Here is a 21246-nt window from a genome sequence, read left to right on the forward strand (position 1 = left end):
GCCATGATAGGAGCTTTTGAGAAGCAGGCTGAACTTCAGCATCTGTCGAGAGAGGAGAATCTTTCCCCCCTTTATGTATGATTTCATGGTGGCTGATGAGAAATGAGAGCAATGTTTGGTTTTCTTTGATTGATCAACATGGAGTGGAGGTCTGGATTCAGTGTCCTGGACGCAGACACATTTGACCTCCACACAAACTCTTACTCGCAGTGACTTCAGAGTCGGGAAGCAGACAAAGACAACGCTCGGCCTTTATTTCCCAACACTATGAAGAATAAGAGTTCTCTAATAAATGTAAATCCACATCTGACAACCTACACCACCCAAAACAAGTCTTGCACTAATCTATAGGGACACTTATTGGAAATCAGCGGGTTTTCCTTCACAACTTGGATGGAAATCACAATTAAGTCATTTTCTTTTGGCATTTTAATGGTCGCATGACATCAACAGTGACCAAGGAAAACATTAGAACTTGAGAGATGTTATGGTTTATTATTGTAACCTTGTGCGTGTCGAACTGGCAATTATAAATTGGAATTAGATGAATGGGAGCGTGTAATACAAACTAAACTTAAAACCACAAGAGAACAAAAGATGTCTTAAAGTCAAGCGGCGGGGCGAACCTCCGGCCCGACATGTTAAAAGTGTGTGGGAGAAGACAGACGAGTATCACTGGGTGTTGCGGCAAAGAAGTTGCGTGGGAATGGCATCTTTAAACCTCATTATAATCATCTACTAGATGACATTACAATCAATCAGTGCAGATTTAATTCCCAGCAGGCATTGCGCTAAATTCCCAGACAAACAGATACAACGATTGCCGTCTAGATGTCGATGAAGTGTTAATGGTGGGATACTGTTTCCCTTTCTGGATATCCTGGTTTGTCTGATCAAAAACTGTTTTATAAGACGCTGGGAAAGAATCCTTCCCTGATCCTCACCGTCTTGTTTCTCTATTCAAAAGTGACTTCATAACCCAAAGCAGACCGAGCAGACAGGCCGCCCTCATGAGGAAGCATGGGAATCAAAAACCTTTCAGGTCGTCGTGTGAAACTGTTTCTGTCCGCTGTGTTTCGGTGCTTTCCCTCGCTCTGTTCCAAATGTTAGAAAACAGCTAAATCAATTGAGGTCTGATTTAATTGGCAACTCCAAGTCAGAAACAAAGAGGCTAAATATATCCTGACGTTGAAGACTGTGACATTAGAGGTTAATAAAAGGCCTCGGTTTGAAATGTCAGACGCTGCGTTGACAGTTTTGTGATTAAAATGATGCTGTGATATTAGGATCAGCTCATTTCATTTGAGATAATATGGAACGCTATTCTTTTGTTTGTATCCAAAACAAAAACACATGTGGGGTTCTGTGCAAAAAGAAAATATTTATCCAGCAGTTTTAATTAGCGCCGCAATTTCTCTATCAAATTAAGCATCTCCATCATAACTCAAGCACTGTAATGCAGAAGAAGCCTGTACACACACACACACACACACTCACACAACACACAAAATAAAATAAAACATTTTAAAAATAGCAACAATGTGGAAGCAATTTATTCTAATTAGGCTTATATTTATGCTCCAATAATTGGGCGCATTTGAATTGTTGATGATGTTTTTTCTGCTTATTTTTCTCCCCCTGTGTTCCCCCATTGCTCCCTCTCAGCGAAGATCAAAGCATGTGCACTTGAATAGATGTTAATGGAGCATGGCTGTCGTCTCAGTACTGAGTGGGGAGATCTCTCCAGCAGAAGAAAAACAGCCAATTTACAATCTACGTGGACACAATTAGCACAATGCATGTGTTCCTCTCACAACGGCACACCTGTTCAACCTGCGACAGGGCTCTGCATTCATGTCCTAACTATGATTTTCATAACCTTCACCTCCCTTTGCCTTTTCACTGCATCTGAGAACTATAGATCAAACTGTTGGCAGACGTCGAAGCCGCGCTTGAATTGAAAGTGAAGCTAATTCAGAAATAACGTGTATGATTCGGTAGCGCTGCCGCATGACATGATGAGCTGTGTGATAAATGTTGGCATGGAGAACTTGCAGCAGAGAAATGACGTTTAGTCTAACACAACAGCAATCACACGCAACTCATCCTTCATAATGTCCGACTGGTCAGCCCACCCACAGAAATGTTCCGCCATAAACAGGGAAGCAAATCATTTTGATTTTTTTTTTCCTTCTTTTCACTTGTTGCTTCGCATGGCCGCAGCCTGAGGCATTGCTTCTACAATCCTTCTCCCTCCTGAATTTGAATGAGCCAGAAATGGTGCAGCCCAGACCGAGCAGAGGAAACAAGGTGCATTATGTAGCTGGGAGGTAACCGTGCCATTGAGAGACAATTAGCATGAAGCCCAGACCTTTGGAAATAGCGCGGAGGCTGCCGAGAGCGAGCCTGACAGAATGAAAAGATTAAGACTTGAGAAAAGATAGCAGGGCATGGGAAAATCCAAAGGGAACCAGGCGACTGAAGTAGCCAATAAGCAAAAGGAAGGACACTGAGGCAATGAACGTTTCTTTCTTTTTCTGGTGAAAATTAATGTGCTCCTATTAGCTGCCAAGTGTGCACACATTCCTCCATACCGAAAAAGTGCCATTACTTTGTATGTGACTTTTGTTTCCCACTGCATTTGCACACGCGAGGCTGTCAGGAGGGTGAAAGACGTCAAAGTGGAGGCTATTGCAAACTACTCAGCTACAAAATTCCACCAGGTGTTAGCAAAACCAGGGATCTGTTATGGGTTTGCAGTTAAATGGCTGTCATGTGCCAATGAGAAGCCCACATTGTGCTAATGGTTTTAATGAGCCGTCCTTTCAGATGTTGCTTTGTTTTCTTTCTGGAATTCCAGTTTGGTGTGGCAGATACATTCAATCTGTGTAGTTCTGTAGTATAATAATGGGCGCAGCTCCAACTCCAAAGCTACCCAGCACAGCCAATTTTAAAATTTAGGAAACAGATTATCCACGCTGGTGTTGCGGATTGTGACATTTAGCCTTTACCATTTCCTACAGGCATCATAACTAATAACCATCCAGGGTTATAGCGTGGAAAGCAGCACATGAGAAGCAGCAGAGGGGTCAGAAGGAGCAGTTACAGCTGTTTGTGTGTGTGCAAACACCTGTGTGTGTGAGAGTTTGTCCGTGCTTCACACACATTCACACTCTCGCACCAGCACGCAGGCAGGAGCACTAGGGTTTCATAAACATCACAACTGGCAGGCTGCAGAGAAATATGTGGTAATTACATACAGTGCAGAGCAGCTGTTTCTGTGTTTCATAATACTGTCGCTGAGAGAGGACATCAGCGTTACATTAGTGCGGCTTGTTGTGTCCGGGCTGTAAAGTAACTGGGAAAAGACAAAGTGTGCTAAACAATAACTATCTGGATTCTTCAGAAAGAGGTCGACCTCTTTGTTTGGACTGTGTATGTGTTTCTGTACCATATATATATATATATATATATCACAGTTTGAACCATATCACAGATCTCACATCCTCTCTCCTCCCCTTCTACTTCTTCTCCCTCTCTATCTGTATGCATTTATGTAAATGTATGTTACATTTTGTTTAATGCTAAATGCAAATAGCTTTGTGCAGGTCTGAAGGATTTCCCCCCAAAAAAAGGAAAGATGAGAGAAACATCTCATCATTGATTTCTGACCTCACCTTGTGACCTTGTTGTCAGCAGGTAAGTTATACACTGAGCTGAGATCAAGTTAGTACTTTAGTCGACAGCCATGCTGACGGCTCTTGGTGCTGCAGCGCTTTGAGGTAATTGCTAACATGATAAAGTACAGCCGAAGCTGAGAGGACCGTCTTTAGGTATTTTATCATTATCCCACCAATAAATGACCTGATTATGGTGCTAGGAGAAAGGTCAGAGGATCACCAAAGTTGTTACAATTCATCTTGTGGGGTACATGAATGTCTGAACCTGTGATTTTATGGCAATCCCAAGAATAGCTAACTCAAATATCAACCTCATGATGCAGTTAGAGGAGAACACAGTCTTTAAGCTCCATCCACTCAAAGAGCGTGGACATCTCATCTCATGGAAATCCATCACACGGTTGTTATTTTAGTTATTTCAGTTTACAATACAAAGAATGATAACGACACTTGTTTGCTATTTTTAATTATGAATGCTATCTATGGGAGAAGTTTTCTCTGGGCAGCAGTTTGCTCTTCCAATCTGTTTCTGGTCTCGAGGCACAAAGCAAACAGCAACAACATAAAGAGGTTACATCAGTTTCAGCTGCCAAGATTTATTTCCTGAGGTAGTGTGGTTTGCCTCAAGGCTGATGCGACATTTCCGCCCCAAGTAGAAGCATCGTGCACCACGAGGGCAGCTATCCGCAAATAAGAAATAATAATATGAGAATGTAGCTGCAGGCCTGTGTTAACAGCGCAGGACTCAAAACATTCAAAATAAAAAATAAAATAAAAAAGCTTTGCAAATATTTCATCAGGTGGGAAATGCATTCAAGGTCTGTTCAACTTGAAGGATACACACAGTGTGGTTTAGTTAGTTGAAAGTTGTTTGTTTACAGTGAAAACTCCACTGGGTGCCTTTAACAAGTCCCTGCTGCTGCTGCTCACTGCTCACTGCTGCTGCTGCTCGTTTCTGCGCTCCGATACTCCCAATTTCAATTCATCTTTATTGTCCCTGAGGAGAAGTTCTCCTTGTAGACACATGCATTAAAGCACAGAACACCAAAACAAGGCGTAATGCTCAACTCAAGAGCCAAAGAATCCTGCATACATCATCCACAAAGCTGCATTCAAATAAAAACGTATTAACATTGTCCTCCTACCTTGTGGTTAAGAAAATGTTCCCTGACAGTTAAACTCGTCTGAGGGAGGAAACAGATTAAATAAAGCCGGGAGAGAAGATCACTACAAAGTCTGTGTGACATTTGAATCTTCTTAATTGTGCTGATGTTTTCAGATTTGGGTTTGAACAACAACTTATGCTGAAATAAGATCTTGGCAGCAGAACCGGCATTGTTTTCAGTTCCCAGTAATCTTCTCCCTAACTCAGCACAATACAATAAATACTACTGTCCTGACCAATAATACAGGACACAGATCCACAATGCACTGCAGGAATTTTAACACAGGAAATGTGCAGCATCTTAACTAGAAACACACAACTCACCTTTAATGTAGAGAACAGTTAATCATGGCGGATCACAGACGACGCAAACTTTATTTGTAGTCATTAAGTTACAAAATTGCAATATTGAAGCATTTAATTTAATTTCCTGAGATACCATTGCAGTAAAAAAGAATCAAGATGTTGATGCAAGTTGCAGAAGTGCAATTAAATAATCCACTTCCTCAATCAAAGCCCAATCATGAGTAATCAGGAATACAATAACTTGCGCTGTAATCAGGAATTTAAGCCTTGGAGCTTTAAAAATAATTGCTATAGTTTTCAAATGAAGTTTTATACATTTTAAGCAACTATTTCACTCCTTTTTCTCCATTAAACTGCAGCTGAGGCCTTCAAAGTGACTGTTCCAACAAAGCAGTGGCTGGAGGAAAGTAAACATTTAGAGAGCCAGTCCACCCACACCAGGCATATTTGGCCACATGGAGACTTCTGTGTGTGTGTGTGTGTGTGTGTGTGTGTGTGTGTGTGTGTGTGTGTGTGTGTGTGTGTGTGTGTGTGTTATGTTGTATTCTGGTCTTGGGGTTTTTGGTCCTGCCTGTGTGATTTGCTTGTTGACCATCATTTATGCAATGTTTTTGTGTGTAAAGCCACGGATCAGGAGTAATTCGTAGCAGACCCCTGTTGAAGATGGCTGCATGGAGTTGTGGTCTAAACTGAACTCCAGCGAGAATAAAAACTGCAGCTACAGAGTTTAAAGCCTTGATAAGAGCTGAATCCAAACGTCCAGCCTACACACTTGTGCTTATTGTCTTCTTGGAAAGTTTGCAACAGAGGGGAACAATCCGCTTCAAAAACAGCACAACCAATCCCTCGTTAACCTATTTGTGTAGAGAACTTCAAAGCAGACAGAGACCACATTAAAACACATGACAAACATGTGGATTTGGACGGACCTGAGCACTTCAGTGAGGGAAAGTCTGGCCATTCTGAGTCAGGGCTTCTTGTTCAAGGGCATGCCAGGGTGTGAGGACTCAAGAAACCCACACAGGAATGAAGACTCAAATGAGACACACACTCATGAGACAGGTTAAGGGCCAAAAACAATGTTTCACTTATTCAAAAATAAGATAAGAAAAACAGGCAAGCAATCATACCGTGTATGGCAGTGAGCTGAATACAAACTGAGGAGCGTACTGTATACACACAGGCTGATGACTAAATGTGGAGTAGCTGTGTGACAGGTGTTCAGCTCATGTGAGAGCAGCACACTGAGGACAACTGGTGGCCAGGTGAGGAAGAGCAGGGAGAGGTTAAAGGCTAAATAAATCCAATAGTCACTTTCCCATTAACTCCGTTTTGGTCAAACCCTGAGGAAAGCATCAGGCTCAAGCTGCTAAAACCTTTGCAATGTTCAGCAGCTAGTAGCTAACGTTGCCGATGCAGTGTGTTGCTGGGCAGGTGATGCACAGTGGGCTTTAAAAGATTTTTTAAAACAAGGTCGATGAGAATATGAGCCATACAGCCGTGACAATGAGCTAAAAGATGCTAAAATGCTAAAAACGTTGGGTGCTAACGCCGTGGTTCGTCACTACAAACGACCCCTTTCACGTTACACAATGCATTTGATATGTTGTTGTGTAGTTAGTGCAGCTTTAAAAATTGTAAAATAAAATATGATTCGATCAAAACTTACACTACAATCCACCTACAGGGTAGACTTCTGCAAACAGTGCGTGTTGCTCATCACATTCATCCCACTGTGTTTCATTTGAACCCAAGTCAAATGTAAACAATACCAACATCTGCTTCGTCAAAGCGACAGAAACCAGTGGGACCAACTGGGAGAATCTTCTCTTTCTCACAGAGAGTTAACCAGCTCTTAAATCAGCAGCATCTCCCCGAATTAGAAAACAAAACAAAACTTGGGAAATTGCTGAAGCAGCAGAATGTCACACGTGGGATCAGAAACAGATGTGTTGCCCGACAGAGCGACTGCCTGACAGCACGGTGACACTCGAGCCAGGGATCTCATGATGACGCTGTTGTCTGTTTAGCATCCATCATACACTTCTATAAATGTTCTGCAGCTTGTGGCAACCAGAGCCTCGCTTAATCCAAGCCCCAAGATGCTGGAGTGAAAACCGCAGAGTTTTACATTTGAAGACCAAAAAAGGCGCCTTTCCAAAGATGGGACACACACGCACACGCACACGCACACGCACACGCACACGCACACGCACACGCACACGCACACGCACACGCGCATCTATCTTTAATTTCCCAACAGCTCCGGTTCGCTGAAGCTTTCATGTGCGTTGAAAGTCGTGGGCTGGCTGCAGTACACACAGCATTAAGGAACACTTATCGAAGAAGAGCCTCGCAGCTTTGATGCAGATGTGAAAGTGTAGAGCAGCGCTACGATCGGATGATCATTTGTGGAGTTAATGTTGTTTCACATGTAAAGCCTCAGATGATGAACCGGTGATTTGTCCGTCAAGCTTTAGAGCCATAAGACAACCGCTGACGAGGGGAGACATGCTGAGGGGTCTGCAAGGAGGATGTGGGGCAAGAGGTGTGAACACACTGACATCGAAAATGAAACAGACCATATAGAGGGCTGCAGGGCATATGCATGTAGGAACATTGACTTTAATGAAGGCTTCCAAGATTGGATTAAGAATGTTCACTTTGCATTCACAGGAAAACATCTACATTCACCTTACAACTGCACAAAGACAATCTGCCAATGAAGACTGTGAGATGTGGTCAAAAGCGAACTGCAGCCCTTAGCTGCGGTTGTACTATCAAATAGAGGCAAAAATACCCTTAAAAAAGTCATGAAACGTACGACACGTAACACACTTGAAAAATAATTAAAGACAGGTTAAAGAATGAAAACAGTCATTAGTGAAAGCACTAACTTAAAAACAAATGAAGAGCAGTGAGCTCTCTGTCTACAGGAGTCTGTTATATTTACAGTCTTTACTAAAAACTTCATTAATAAAAAGATGCTTTCTTCAAACCCATTGATTTCTATGGATTGTTATAGGTGACAGAAAGTGAGCGGAGAGAAGGGATGACGTCCCGATCCACAGTCAAACCAGGGATGACCTCCAGAAGATAGAATACATTCTTGACTCGTGACATAAAACCATTAAAAAAAACACCCAGATTTTGTTAAGAATATCTGGATTTTACAATGTTTTTGAATTTTGTGTTTGGAGGTTCAGATGAAGTTTGCTCTCACTGCCTGTTTTACACACATGCACATTCAATGTCAAATCAAAAGTTGCTTAACACCAAATAATGAGAGTTCTTTGTTCCAGCGATGAATGTGCTTTTAATTTAATTGACATCAGACTCAGGGAGGCGCTGTAGCTGCGTGAGGACACCGGGGCTCAGCATAATCAATCTTTATAAACAAGCTTTCGGGAGGAACTCTCTGTTTCAAGGAAGTCGCTCGCAGCTCAGTGCCACATCCTTTCATAAATACTGGGGAAACTCTTAAGTCAACATGGAAATCATCTTAATGGGAATTATGTTTTGATGACATTTTTGGAGTCAGAGGGGGGAAAAAAAGTCCTGTAGAAGCTTCATGGGAAATCCAACGGCTGCTCTTTCGCACCTTCACTCAAGATGAATTAATTTCCAGTGGAGATCTGCAGAACGCATTATGTCCGACTTGCTGGCACCACTCTTTTGGAATCTGAACATCTTCGTGATTTAATGAAGCACAAACATGATTACTTTGCCGTAGCATTAGTAGTTTCTTGTGTCATTACTAACACAAATAGCTTATTGCTCACTGAAAAAGCACCGCTGGAGTCGACAGGAATAACAAGTTGTACTTCTCTAAAGGCCTAACCTATAATGTAACGTGCAATGTTCGTTCTTAAGATAAATACTGCAATTAATCCTTAGACACATCATAAGCCCCTCTGCCATTCGGTGAAGTCCTGCAGCCATCTGGACAATATCCAAAAACAGCACTTGTGGAAAAAAAGAGGAACACCCCCACCCACCCTGCCCCGAAGAAAATCAGGAAGACAGATTCATGTCAGTCCTCATGAGTGTTTTACATCCTACCATACTGTAGAACAATGTGCCCTTTGAGTATACAAGCCGTCCTGCTTACCTATAGGGAGGACGTGGGGGGGGGGGTTGCTCCTGACTGATACCTTTCAGACTCTGCGTCACAGCAGAGGAGATGCTGTGAGGTTTGTTTGAATTCATCTCTTATTTACTCGCCCCACCACACTCTCATTATCATTGTGAGTGTTATTATCTCAGCATCAGCGTGGTTCAGTCTTCCCAAAGAGGCTTCGGTCAACAGAGCTCTCTGCGTGACCGAGCCCCTCAGCGAGCCCACAGTTAATTTACCCAGATTCAGCCTGTCACTCTGCGCCGGGTTCACGGCTCCCTGCGTTTTCTCTCGTGGCCTCTCTCCCCTTGATGACGGAGAAGATAAGCATGTTGCATACCGAATCACTGAGCTAGTACAAAAAAAAGAGGTTTTGCTCAATAAGCCAGATGTAAATAATTGTTGAAAGCAATATAAGGCCCTGCGTCGTGGAGTCCGCTTGATGTTTTGCTTGGCTGTGAGTAAGATAGCTCAGTTTCATTCAGGTCCTGAAATGCCTTTTTAAATGTTTTGTTCAGACCCAGTATTATTTAAAGACTGCACAGAGCGAGCGTTGAATAATAAATCTCTTACCACCCAAATGATTTGGGACGGGATATATTCTGAGCTTGAAGGTGACCATTTTTAGAAACTGCCAACACTTACATGCATCTAAATCAGTTGCTTACCACTGCAAGAAAGAAGAAAGCAACTTTTAAATAAATACTTTTTTTATTCTGTTATTGGCTTTTTACAGGTACAAAGCATACAGCATGTTATAGTTTTATCAAAAGTGGAAAATACTGATGTTACATATGTAACAAATGTAAAAAATAAGTCTTCAATCTTACTTTCCCCGAAAGTAAGGACATACATTTCAGCATATGAAAATATCAATAAAAACACAGCTTAAGTAATTTAAGTTAATAAACAGTACAAAAATGTAGAAACCATACATGTCAAAATAATGGACAAGGACACCAACAACAAATGACTCCACGATTTCTCATGAATTAAAAAAATGTACACAAGTTCATAGTGTTTTAGTTGGGGTCATGTTTATAGGATCCATACATCATCATCATTAAACGCTTGGCTGGTCAGAAAACGCAAATTTGTGACAAACAACGCCATCCCCCCAAAACCGCCTCTCCTCCGGAACTTAGGCCAGAAAAACAGAAGAGGAGAAGAAGTCCTCCCCCCGTGCTGAAATCCTCAAATGTCTGTAAGGCAGGCGACTTTATTAATCCTCACTCTTGGAGCGTTTAGCCAGTCTTCTGTGAGAAAACACACCGGGGCAAAGGCAGACGGAAAAGGGATCATAACATTGGTGGGGTATGCCATACCGTGCGAGCAAAACGGGGAACTAACTTTCACTCCGAGGGCCGTGTCCTGTCACCTACAGGTGCAGTCAGATCAAACACACATGCTTCCTTTTAAGTAAATTAAAAATTGACCCCTAAAAAGACGGAGACCGGGAGTTTCCTTTTGCTCCACAGCCCGTTGGAATTCTCTTCCTGTGAGCGTTAATATTATCTACTCTCTTATCTCTCAGCTGTGAATTTAACAGAAGTTTTAGGAAAGGAGAGGCAATATTGGTAATAAAAAACAGAAATGTTTGATCAAGATAACGTGAATGGAGCTTTGCAGTCACTAAATTGAATTCAGACATGGATTTCTATTTTCTCTTTTCAGTGTCAATGGATATGTTGTAATGAGGCCTCCGAGAAATGAATTGTACAGTTGACTTTGGACCCAGAAAAGACTGGTAAACTATTCCAAGGTGGCTTATGACAAAATCTGTCATGTTACAGGTGCCATTTTTCTGCCTTACTGCATTGAAAGTCGTCTTGTAATTTTGAATAATGTAAAAAAACATGTAGTCCAATGTTCTCTTGAAATATACAGTCTTCCTTTTCTTTTTTTTTTTAAATGGAGAACATCACCATATTCTACAACATCATAATAAATAGTCTCATACATATTGCTCAGCTTCTCCTTCGTTTAGAATGGTCACCGAGCCATCCCCACTGTTCATTTCAATGTCTTTTGCTGATGCGTTCTCGGGAAGCAAGGCTAAGTCTTTGAACACATCTACATAATGTCCAAATCCGGGACCCCAGTTCAACAGATTGTCCCAGTTGAAGCCCCCAGCTTGCTGGCCCAGTTTGTGGGGCAGTGTATAGTGCTGCTCAGTAGGAGGCATCTGGGGAATGCCAGGCCCTCCTTCTGCCCTCCGGCTCGAATACCGCCTCTGCTTGAGCCTCCCACTGTAGTCCTCGTCGTCGGCGTCTGACTCGTTGACTTGCGAGAGCTTGGGAACTCGGGAGCTGTAAGACACCGGCTTCTCCCGGTCGTACTCCATCTCTGAGCAGGTGAAGGAGTCATGTGAGTCACTCTCCGAAGAGGACTCTGGGGCGGGGATGCCGTCAGCGGGGTTGCGGACCCTTGACAGTGGCCTGCGGCAGTCCTCTTCTGAGCTGGAGCGCCCATGGTCTGCGCTGCAGATGCTGGGGTTGCGTGGGCGTGGAGTGTTCAGCCGCTCCACTTCCTCGATGGACAGCCCCACAGGAGGCCCCGTCTCCAGGGGGATCTGCTCGATCGGCTGCTTGAGCCGACTGCCAGGCCTGGAGGTGTGGCCGTGACTGGCCATGGTCTGCGGACTCTTGCTGCGCCTCCCCAGCCGGGTGGCGTAGTTGAACATGGGTGGTGGCTGGCACATGTCGTTGTGCATGTCCAACGGGCTGCCCTCACGGCGAGCCAGGTTGAGTTCTCTGGTCGGAGTGTTTCGGTAAAAGGAGGAGGGCTTGGTGAACGGTGCTGGGGAGTGCCTGGAGAGAGGGTTTGGGGTGGGGCACGCTGAGTGGGAGTGACTGAGCGGGGTGGATCGTAGTGCTTGGGTGTACTGAGGCTGGTAGGTGTAGCTTGTTGCTCCGAGGGGTAGGGGAGACTGTCTGGCGAAGCCCAGCGGGCTGTGTCTCTGGATGGAGAACTTGGGCGTGTGGCTGCGGAACTGCTTGTAGTGTTGGATGATGTCTGCATCCGAAGGGGCGATGCTGCTGGCATTGTCTATGTCATAGTGTTCAATATCTGCCTCTGGGCCGTTACAGGGGGCACAGGGAGCACTGGGGACGGTCTCATTGTTGTGGGAAATGTCTGTTTCATCATAGATCAGATAAGGGTTCTCCCTCTCAATGATGTCCGGTTTGGGGTTCCCTTCTGGTTGTTTCCGTACTGTCATGTCGTCTCCATATGGTGGGATGTTATCTGGGTCATCGAACGCTACGTTCTCGCTACCCTTTTTCTTTTTCTTCTTCTTCTTCTCCTTGGGTTTTTTCTCCTTGGGTTCCTTTGGCACTTTGGTCTTGTTGCGGCCCCTGCAGTGATTGCACAGTATCAGGCTGAGCACCACCAAGGCAAGGACGGTGGCACAGCTGCCAACGATAGCGGGCACCGCCCAAATGGGGAGGACCATTGTCTCCGCTGTGGGGATTGGGCTGCAGACAAACCCACCGTTGTTGGCTGACTTGCAAACATTACCCTGTGGGCACTGGACGCCCAGACAGGCCACCAAGGTCTCACAAGTCTTGCCTGTGTAGAACTCGGAGCAGACGCATGTGAAACCTAAGCGGGAATCCGGCACACAGCTGCCATGGTTCTGGCAAGGATTAGAGCTGCAGTCGCCGGGTGGGACACACTGGTACGTGTACCACTGGTTGACGCACATCAAGCCGTCCCAGCATGGGCTGCTCTCACATAGGTTGGGACCCCTGCAGCCGATCTTGACAGACGAACTGGTCTTAGTTAAGGTGACGAGGTTGTGTTCTCCAGTATATGGCAGATTCTCCCCATTGTACTTCACATATGCCAAGCAGCCGTCGAAACCTGCGAATGCATAAGAGAGAAAAGTGGTTCAGATAACAAGAAGCAGCCACCAGCAGCTAACAAGGACATAACAGTGGCCTGGAGAGGGAATAATTTCTGATTGCCACCAGACTGATAGGTTTTCAAAATGTCTGCCAGTGCTGGATCACTTCCTTGTAAATAGGAACAGGGAGCTATAATCAGAGCTAACGCAATTTTGTTTACACAAGTAATTGGTTCAAGCTTAGGACAAAAAAAGAAAATTCTTGTGGAAAGCACACCCTGAAAAGGAATCATATTTTAAAAATCAATCGCCGGCCAATTTGAAAGAAATATGAAATATTTTCTAACAGAGAATCTATCGTCAGAGCTATTATCGCTTCAAGACATACATCTGGGTTGGATGAATGTCTCTGTGTCTAATTCAATCTTTTGCTTCGTGTGATGCCTCACAGCACTGCCTCACCGATGTAAATAGATTTTTTATTGAATTTATCCCAGTGCAGATTGAATCCATTTGTGCCTTTTCATTATCTCTTGAAAAATATATACACAACATAACACGACTGTTGACGTCTTGGTTAACAGGCACCCTGCCACAGACCTGATGCTCAGAATATTCCTGTTCAATGTATGGCCTGGTCCTTGTGTAAGAAAGTGATACAAATAATTTACCATATTAGTGCATAGAATTAGGCTAGTTTTTCCCTCCCCTGATATTTTAAAATGTACTATGTTTCATTACCTCCCTCTGGAAACCTTCTCTTTCACCTTTTCCAAACTGTTCCCAGCTCAGACTCGAGGACATCTCATCTGTGATTTAAGTCTAAACTAAGATGAGAGTTCATGCAAATAAGACAAAAACACCAAAAGTCCTCAGGGTTCCAAGACAGAGTCAAATTAAATCAATATTGGTTATTTTGTCCATAAATGATACTCTGATAAAGAAACATTTATTTAACTAATATAAATTCATAGCAGGTAAATCTCAGCAGCGTCAAATAGAAACAGATTTCAGGCCAGATTCTTGTTGGACGGCGACCAAATATGGTCAGCAGTTTGAGCAGCAGACTATAAATTCATTTGGGGAAAAAGTTTGTACTGGATTTATAAGGGCTCACAAGCTCATGAGTGCTCTGTCACACACTATTACAGTATGTGCATGTGCACACTCTTATAGTATGTAGAACATGTGCAGCTGCATTAGTGATTCACAGTAGGTAAAGAGCGGGTGAGTTTCTTGGTCAAACGCCAGTTTTTGAAAGCTTCAGCGTTTGTGTTTTGACACAGCCCGTAAATACACATGTACATTCAACAAGGGCGTGACTGTTGTGGTTAGTTTTGGAGAGAGCAATATTTAAACTGTGATTTTTAGATTTGAAATATGACGAGTTTCTTGTCAAAACAAGTGTTTGGCTGTGACATGTTTTCTCCGAAGGGTAGACAAGCCTCTGAGACAGCATTGAGATCATCATAGGAAACTAAAGCTATAGCATGAAACTCATACGTATGAGATTCTTTATGGTAGGCGAGCAGCTACCAGTGACTTTAAAGGAATCACTCACTACCATTACTACTACATTATGTTCATTATGTGCACAACATATATGAGTCTGTAGCACTTTCTATGACACCAAGGTCTATAATGCATTATAAACAAACTTAGAATGCATTATAATCTGTTTACGGCACTCTGTAATTATAGTTATAAGCACTCTTAAATATTCATAATGCTTTACTATGATAATCATAACACATTATAAAGCATTTTATAATATAAGTATCATAATACTGACTGTCACTCACTGACAATATATATATATTTTTTGCAAGGATCATAATGTATTAAAATTATCGTAGTTGTAAGACATACAGTAATAATCTTTTTTTTTTAATGCATTATAATCACTGTTTATAAATTATAATGTTTCTGAGTGCTGTTAGCTATAATTGTACAGTCCTATAGGAAGATTATAGCGATTATAACCAAACTCTCTCATCTCATCTACGTGTCAGGAGCAGGATGGGCTTCAGAGTTTTGCTCAAGCGCACCTCAGTCGTAGTAAAGAGGGAGCAGCTGCCGCTCAGGGATCAAACTGACAATCACAAACCAGAAAAAAAGTTTTTTAAGCACTCAACATGTCGACAGAATGACTTCTGATGACCTACTATCTGATTCATCCCCGACCCAAAGTCCCAAACACGTAATGAATTCACTGTCGAGCCTCACCTGCTGCAGTTTTCTGCTGAGCAGGTCCGGGTGGGATTCCTCCAAGGGAAAAGGTTACAACGCTGAGACCTCCAAAGTCCTGCGTGGCGTGCTGGATGACCCTGGAGTGACTGCTGTCCACCAGGAGCAGCGTGGCTGAGCCGTTCTTGACCAGCTGGAGCGTGTGCCACAGGCCGTCTGACAGCACTGCGTCTCCCACGGTCCGCTCCACCTTCCCCCCAACGCCCGCATCTGAGATGTAGTGGATGTTGCCGTTCCTCAGCTGAAAGAAGAAACAGAAGTTACAGTGATGGCTTAAAGTTAATGTCCACATTAAAGAGCACATTGTAGTTTAGTGCAGACAGACCGGATAAGACTCTTGACGAATCTGCACACTGTTATAATCGTTAATTTCGAGCGTATGATAAATAATGTTCTCTGTGTAGGTCGCATAAATATGCAGTTTCTTTCAGATTAATGCAATAACTTATCATGTCAGCATTAATCATGAGTGATGAGAGGAAGTCTCCGCTGAACTACTACCACACTGCTTTCAGAATCTGATGTGGAGGTCAGAGATCGAAAACAAAAATGCAACTTGACGCTCGTAAATCTTCCTCCCGGCGGGACGCGCCGCAGTAAATCATGTTCTCACAACTTGTGTGTAGCTAATGTTATTCAGCCAGATGATGACCAGGAGCTCAGTAACAACACATTCAGAGGAGACATGCACATTCAAACGCCCACTGGTGAAGCCTGCTTCCAGAAAAGAGAGGACAGAGTGCGTCTTTAAAAGAAATTAATCAAGCTCACTTTGGCATGGGCAACAAATGTGCGGTTTACACAGTGTATGGTAATCTCATATGTTTACTCCCCACCATGGAAAAGTAATCCTGTTCCACTCCCTTTTTCAAAGACCCAAAAAATCAGCAATGATAAGTAGTTCCGGAAGAATTGATTTAAAATGGAAAAGCGGAAAGTCCCCAAAGCCAAAGAAAACCTGCTCTGAACCTGGAAAACCAATCATGAAGTTTATCTATTAAACATCTTTAAACAAGTTTGTTTAAATATATATCAGTATATATAGTCCAGACTCTTAACATATGCACATTGGGAGTATGTATTCCCCTGCTGCTCTGCTTTTCTTTTAGGCGTCATGGTACTTATAATACTTCTCCAGACTGTTTAGGAAGCAGTGATGGGGATTCAATGAGCATCAGAAGCTGCTCGGAGCCGGAAAACAAAATCATAAGAGAGAAAGTCTGATACTGAAGTGCGACGGGGTCAGTGGTGATGAGGGCGGAGTGGGTCTAAAAGGAAAATTGAAGAGGATGAATGATTGTTCAGGACTCTTTGGACAGCTGCCCAAGATCAGTGAGGGGGGGGGGGGGGGACAGGGGGGAACAGGATGAGAGGAGAAAAAGAAGAATTAGACTAAAGGGAGGTGGCTGAGAAAGCCCCTTAGAGTTGGAGAGAGTGTGTGGGGTGATGAGCTTATATACAAACATTCAGGGGACTTCTCAGTATCATCTGGCAGCCATATTGCAGAACCTCAGCTCTCTCTCACACGAATGGATGAGCCAAAGCTGATTTGTGTCTTGGCACTAGAAACTAATCATGATCATGAACTAATTATGACTTGCACATCCGCTAATGAGCCTTCTAAGTCTACAAGTATGGCTGGTGGCTGATGCTTACATAAACAGTGGCTGCTCTGCAAAAATTAGCCGGCCAATTAGTTGAGTAACAAAGCCAAACTAAGCTGAATCTCATCATCTGCAACTTGTAGTGCTTTGGGGGAAAATACCGACTGTGTGTGTACATGGGGACAAGCTCGGTTCATCAGTGACTTGGTTTGTGTAGTTGTGTAACTTTGGTGTTTTAAAGGGTTAGTCCCACAAAAACACAAACATACGAACCGATCAGGAGACCAGCAACTGCCAGGTTCTGCAAGAGAGCTTAGATGACAGCCTGGAATATATTAGAAATATAGCGCTCACTTAAACGGATTTCTCTTTTTAGTTGACTCAAATACGTCGTCCTCTACGTGCTCGTACTCCTGTGTGTTTAACCAGACGGTGGCGCCGGCCTTCATCTCCTGTGTGTAACACACTGATGGAGAAGAGCCTCATACAACCCCGATTCACAATATCCCAACGATCCCTTTAACAGACAGCTCTCTGCACATTATCTGCACAGCTGATTCTCCATGGGACCTCAGTGATGAATGTGGTTTAAGGCAGATTTGTGGCTCATGAGTTAGTTGGAGTTTTGCTTCACAGAACATAAAAAGAAAAGTATAATACTGATGAGGACGAACAGCAGGAACACAGTAAGTAATGGGAGGACCTTAACTTACCTCAACTGCCTTTATGTATTGTTTAAGAGTATTTTAATATGTTTTAGTAGGAAGCCTTCCTATTCTTTGATCTGCTGCTGTTGGCTATATTAACTTACTGTTGTGTGCTGATAATGCAAACTCCAGACTTCCTGCCATGAAAACTACTTCATTGAGAGGCTTTTATTGTGAAAGCACTACCTGAGGTGCTGCGTTTCATAATTTAGAGGTCAGCGCAGTATTTCTGGTAAAAATAGAAAGTGTATGGGACTATTGGAAGGTACATAATGATGAGTTTAACATGTCTTTCACTTCCTGTCTCTCACCTTCACAGTGGTGTAGTTGCTGCTCTCCTGCACATGCAGCAGAGTGCCGCTCTTGCTGCGTGTCCTGAACTTGACCTCCAAGCTGCTGGGAGTGGCGGGGTCAGAGGTCACGCCCTGCAGCGACTGCCTCAGAAGGACGTCACGCTTCGGGCCCTGCTTCAGGGAGTAGTCCAGACGGCCGGTACCATCCAGGGACAGAGCAGTGTCTGCTGTCATGTCTGTGGGAGAAAGACGGAGAATATCTTTAATCCTGTCTGCCTCTAAAAGGTTCCACACTGGCGGACACTGAGGCGCAAATTATTTTCCTAATCCGAGTGCCATAACCGCAAATTGGTCCACACGTTCTCCCCAGTGGTTATAAATACCTTCCCTAAGTGAAAGAGACACTGAACACATACCTTTCCTCTCTTCAGAGCTTCATCTTAATACCTCACATGTAAATGTAATCCCACACATTCCTGGTACTGCCAGGAAAGATGTAAAACAAAGAGTGTGTGTGCACCTTTGCCAATATACAATATGTACTAGGTATATTAAACACGTTACTGCATTACACAGTGCAGTTCATATCAGGAGTGCATCCAGAAAACAAACTTTACAATTTTGTTTTAATTCACAATAAACTTGGATAAACTCTAACAAGTACGAAATGTCTAACAAATAAAAATGTTATTAAAACACAAAAACAAATACACTTTTGAAATGTGAAGATCAAGCTCCAGTCGTATTTACAATACAAACACAGCTGAAGAAAGACGAGGTTTTGTGTTTGTTGCTCCGTCTCTTGTGTTCTTGAATATACTGCACATGGCCGTATGAAGCTGAATTCCTACGGTCCTGGAATTTGCGGCTGGATTCAAGATGACACCGCACCCTCTTTGAAAATGTGAAAATGCTGTTGCACAGTATGCTCAGTGGATGTGTAAATCTGTGCAAGCATTTTGCATCAAGTTCAACTTTGGTGGACGTTGACACGCAAATCTGTGCTGCAGGATAGAAAGCGGTGTTTAATAAAGAGGATTTCTGACATTAGAGTAAACAGGTGGAGCTGTTGTCGCTCATTAGCTGCGTTGGACCAAACACGTCGATGGTACAAATGCTTCTTTCTGATAAACTATGTGAACTAGCTGCTATTTTGCGACAATGCAAGGATAGACTTCGCTAAGACACTGACTGATGGTTAGATCTTCTACATTTACTGGAACCACAACATCCAGATGACCGTCAGCGACAGTCGACTCATTTCTTCCTTCTGTGCAGACAAAGTTCCTACTTGTCATTCCCTGAACTGTACGTCCTGGCATGCTTATTTGTACATTTGAAACACGTGACTGAGAGTGCGCTTCATTTGTATGAGAGGAAAATTGCTGTGATCCTGTTTCGTGCCACAAAGCAAAGCAGCAGATTTCCCACAAGATCAAACCCAATGATGAACCGGAGACAAATGAAGTGTGGAGGTTCCCTGATTTACCAGTATTAATCTGAAAGTTTCACATTAAATGTGGGAATGATTACTGGTTACATTTCTTAACACAATGTCACACCTCACACAGGAGCCACATGGTAGTTCGTCTTTGTGAACTTCAAAGGTTTGTCTGTTTTAGTTCTCTGTATTTGAATGAAATACCCAAATGCTTTGAAATGAAGCTCAGAATGCAGTGATGTGGTCTCTAATACGCTAAATGGTGCAGCTCGATGACTCATGAGGGAAGAATCATGAATAATCATGATAGAATATTCCTTCGTAAGTGCAGCCTCAGCGATAAAACTTCAAAGGCACATACTTACATTTCTCACAGAATTTGCCAGTGAAGCCATCCACGCACTGGCACTGCTGCCACGACCAGCGGTCCAAACAGGTTCCCCCGTGTCTGCACGGGCTGGCGGTGCAGGCTCCTTCCAGTCTCGGACATCTACAGACACAATGACAAACACAACGTCAGTTTGACAAGTCAGCCGCACAGCATGCAGCCGGGGGGTCCGCCGAAAAAGAAAGGGGCAGACGAGCTGTGATTTCTCTCCCCGTGCTGCAATACAAAAAAAAACATAAAGAAGCCCAAGAGAATTTGCATATTAAAAGATCTGTTCTCGCCTCACTATTCACCAGCAGGACAGAAAAGAAAAAGAAATTCTCCGGAATTCTGCAATTGGTTTCCCCGTCAAAAATCTTCCATTTATATATTTTTTTAAAACAACATCTTTTTAAAAACCCTCGAGAGGGTTTGGGAGTGTGAACAGATGTCCCACAGCGAGAGTCGAGGAGGTTAGAGAAGACGGACAGATGGGAAGAAGAGGGAGATGCTGGAGAGAGGGTGAAAGCGGGAGTCGGGGGGAGGCAGGGTTGGGGTATGCAGACCTGTCAAGGATGCCACGCGATGCCAGCGCCTGACTGGGCTCCAGCGGGCGGCCGTTGACGGCGAACTCCATGATGCAGCCGACAAAGTCGTGGGTGGCGACCTGACCTCGCCGATGAAGGACGGGTTCTATTGACCTGACGCCTCCAACTGAGAGCCGGTTGGGCTGCACGTCCAGGATCCTGCACACACATGAACAGAGGAACACAACCGCTTAAATACACACAGACACCAAAGTACAAATGCACAGAAATCTAAAAGCTTACAAATGCAATGCATTCAAGTACACACACACACACACACACACACACACACACAGGAAGACACTGCGGATCAGCGAGTTTCATAACAACATAGTCCTGAGACCTTATGTGGCCTTTTTATCTGTCTCTCTCTCTGTATCTGTCTCTCTGTATCTGTCTCTCTGTATCTGTCTCTCTGTATCTGTCTCCTTCTCTCTCTCTCTCTGTATCTGTCTCTCTGTATCTCTCTCTCTGTATCTGTCTCTCTGTATCTGTCTCTCTGTATCTGTCTCTCTGTATCTGTCTCCTTCTCTCTCTCTCTCTCTGTATCTGTCTCTCTGTATCTGTCTCTCTGTATCTCTCTCTCTGTATCTGTCTCCTTCTCTCTCTCTCTCTGTATCTGTCTCTCTGTATCTGTCTCTCTGTATCTGTCTCTCTGTATCTCTCTCTCTGTATCTGTCTCTCTGTATCTGTCTCCTTCTCTCTCTCTCTCTCTCTGTATCTGTCTCTCTGTATCTGTCTCTCTGTATCTCTCTCTCTGTATCTGTCTCCTTCTCTCTCTCTCTCTGTATCTCTCTCTCTGTATCTGTCTCTCTGTATCTGTCTCCTTCTCTCTCTGTCTCTCTGTATCTGTCTCTCACCAACACAAACACGCACACTCCCATA

At 43.6% G+C, this 21246-nt stretch overlaps 1 protein-coding gene across 1 annotated transcript in view; it reads right to left on the reverse strand.

Annotated features, from left to right (window-relative positions):
* Positions 1–9960: 9960 nt before the first annotated feature.
* fat4 (FAT atypical cadherin 4) overlaps positions 9961–21246 on the reverse strand; it is a 98641-nt gene continuing 87355 nt past the window's right edge. Inside the window, 5 exon segments of the mRNA XM_029441455.1 lie at positions 9961–13132; positions 15342–15603; positions 17985–18202; positions 19773–19897; positions 20341–20520. Of these exon segments, the coding sequence (XP_029297315.1) occupies positions 11223–13132; positions 15342–15603; positions 17985–18202; positions 19773–19897; positions 20341–20520 (2695 nt within the window). The 3' untranslated portion in view covers positions 9961–11222.

Source organism: Cottoperca gobio, chromosome 10, assembly GCF_900634415.1.
Source record: "Cottoperca gobio chromosome 10, fCotGob3.1, whole genome shotgun sequence".
Lineage (NCBI taxonomy): Eukaryota > Metazoa > Chordata > Actinopteri > Perciformes > Bovichtidae > Cottoperca > Cottoperca gobio.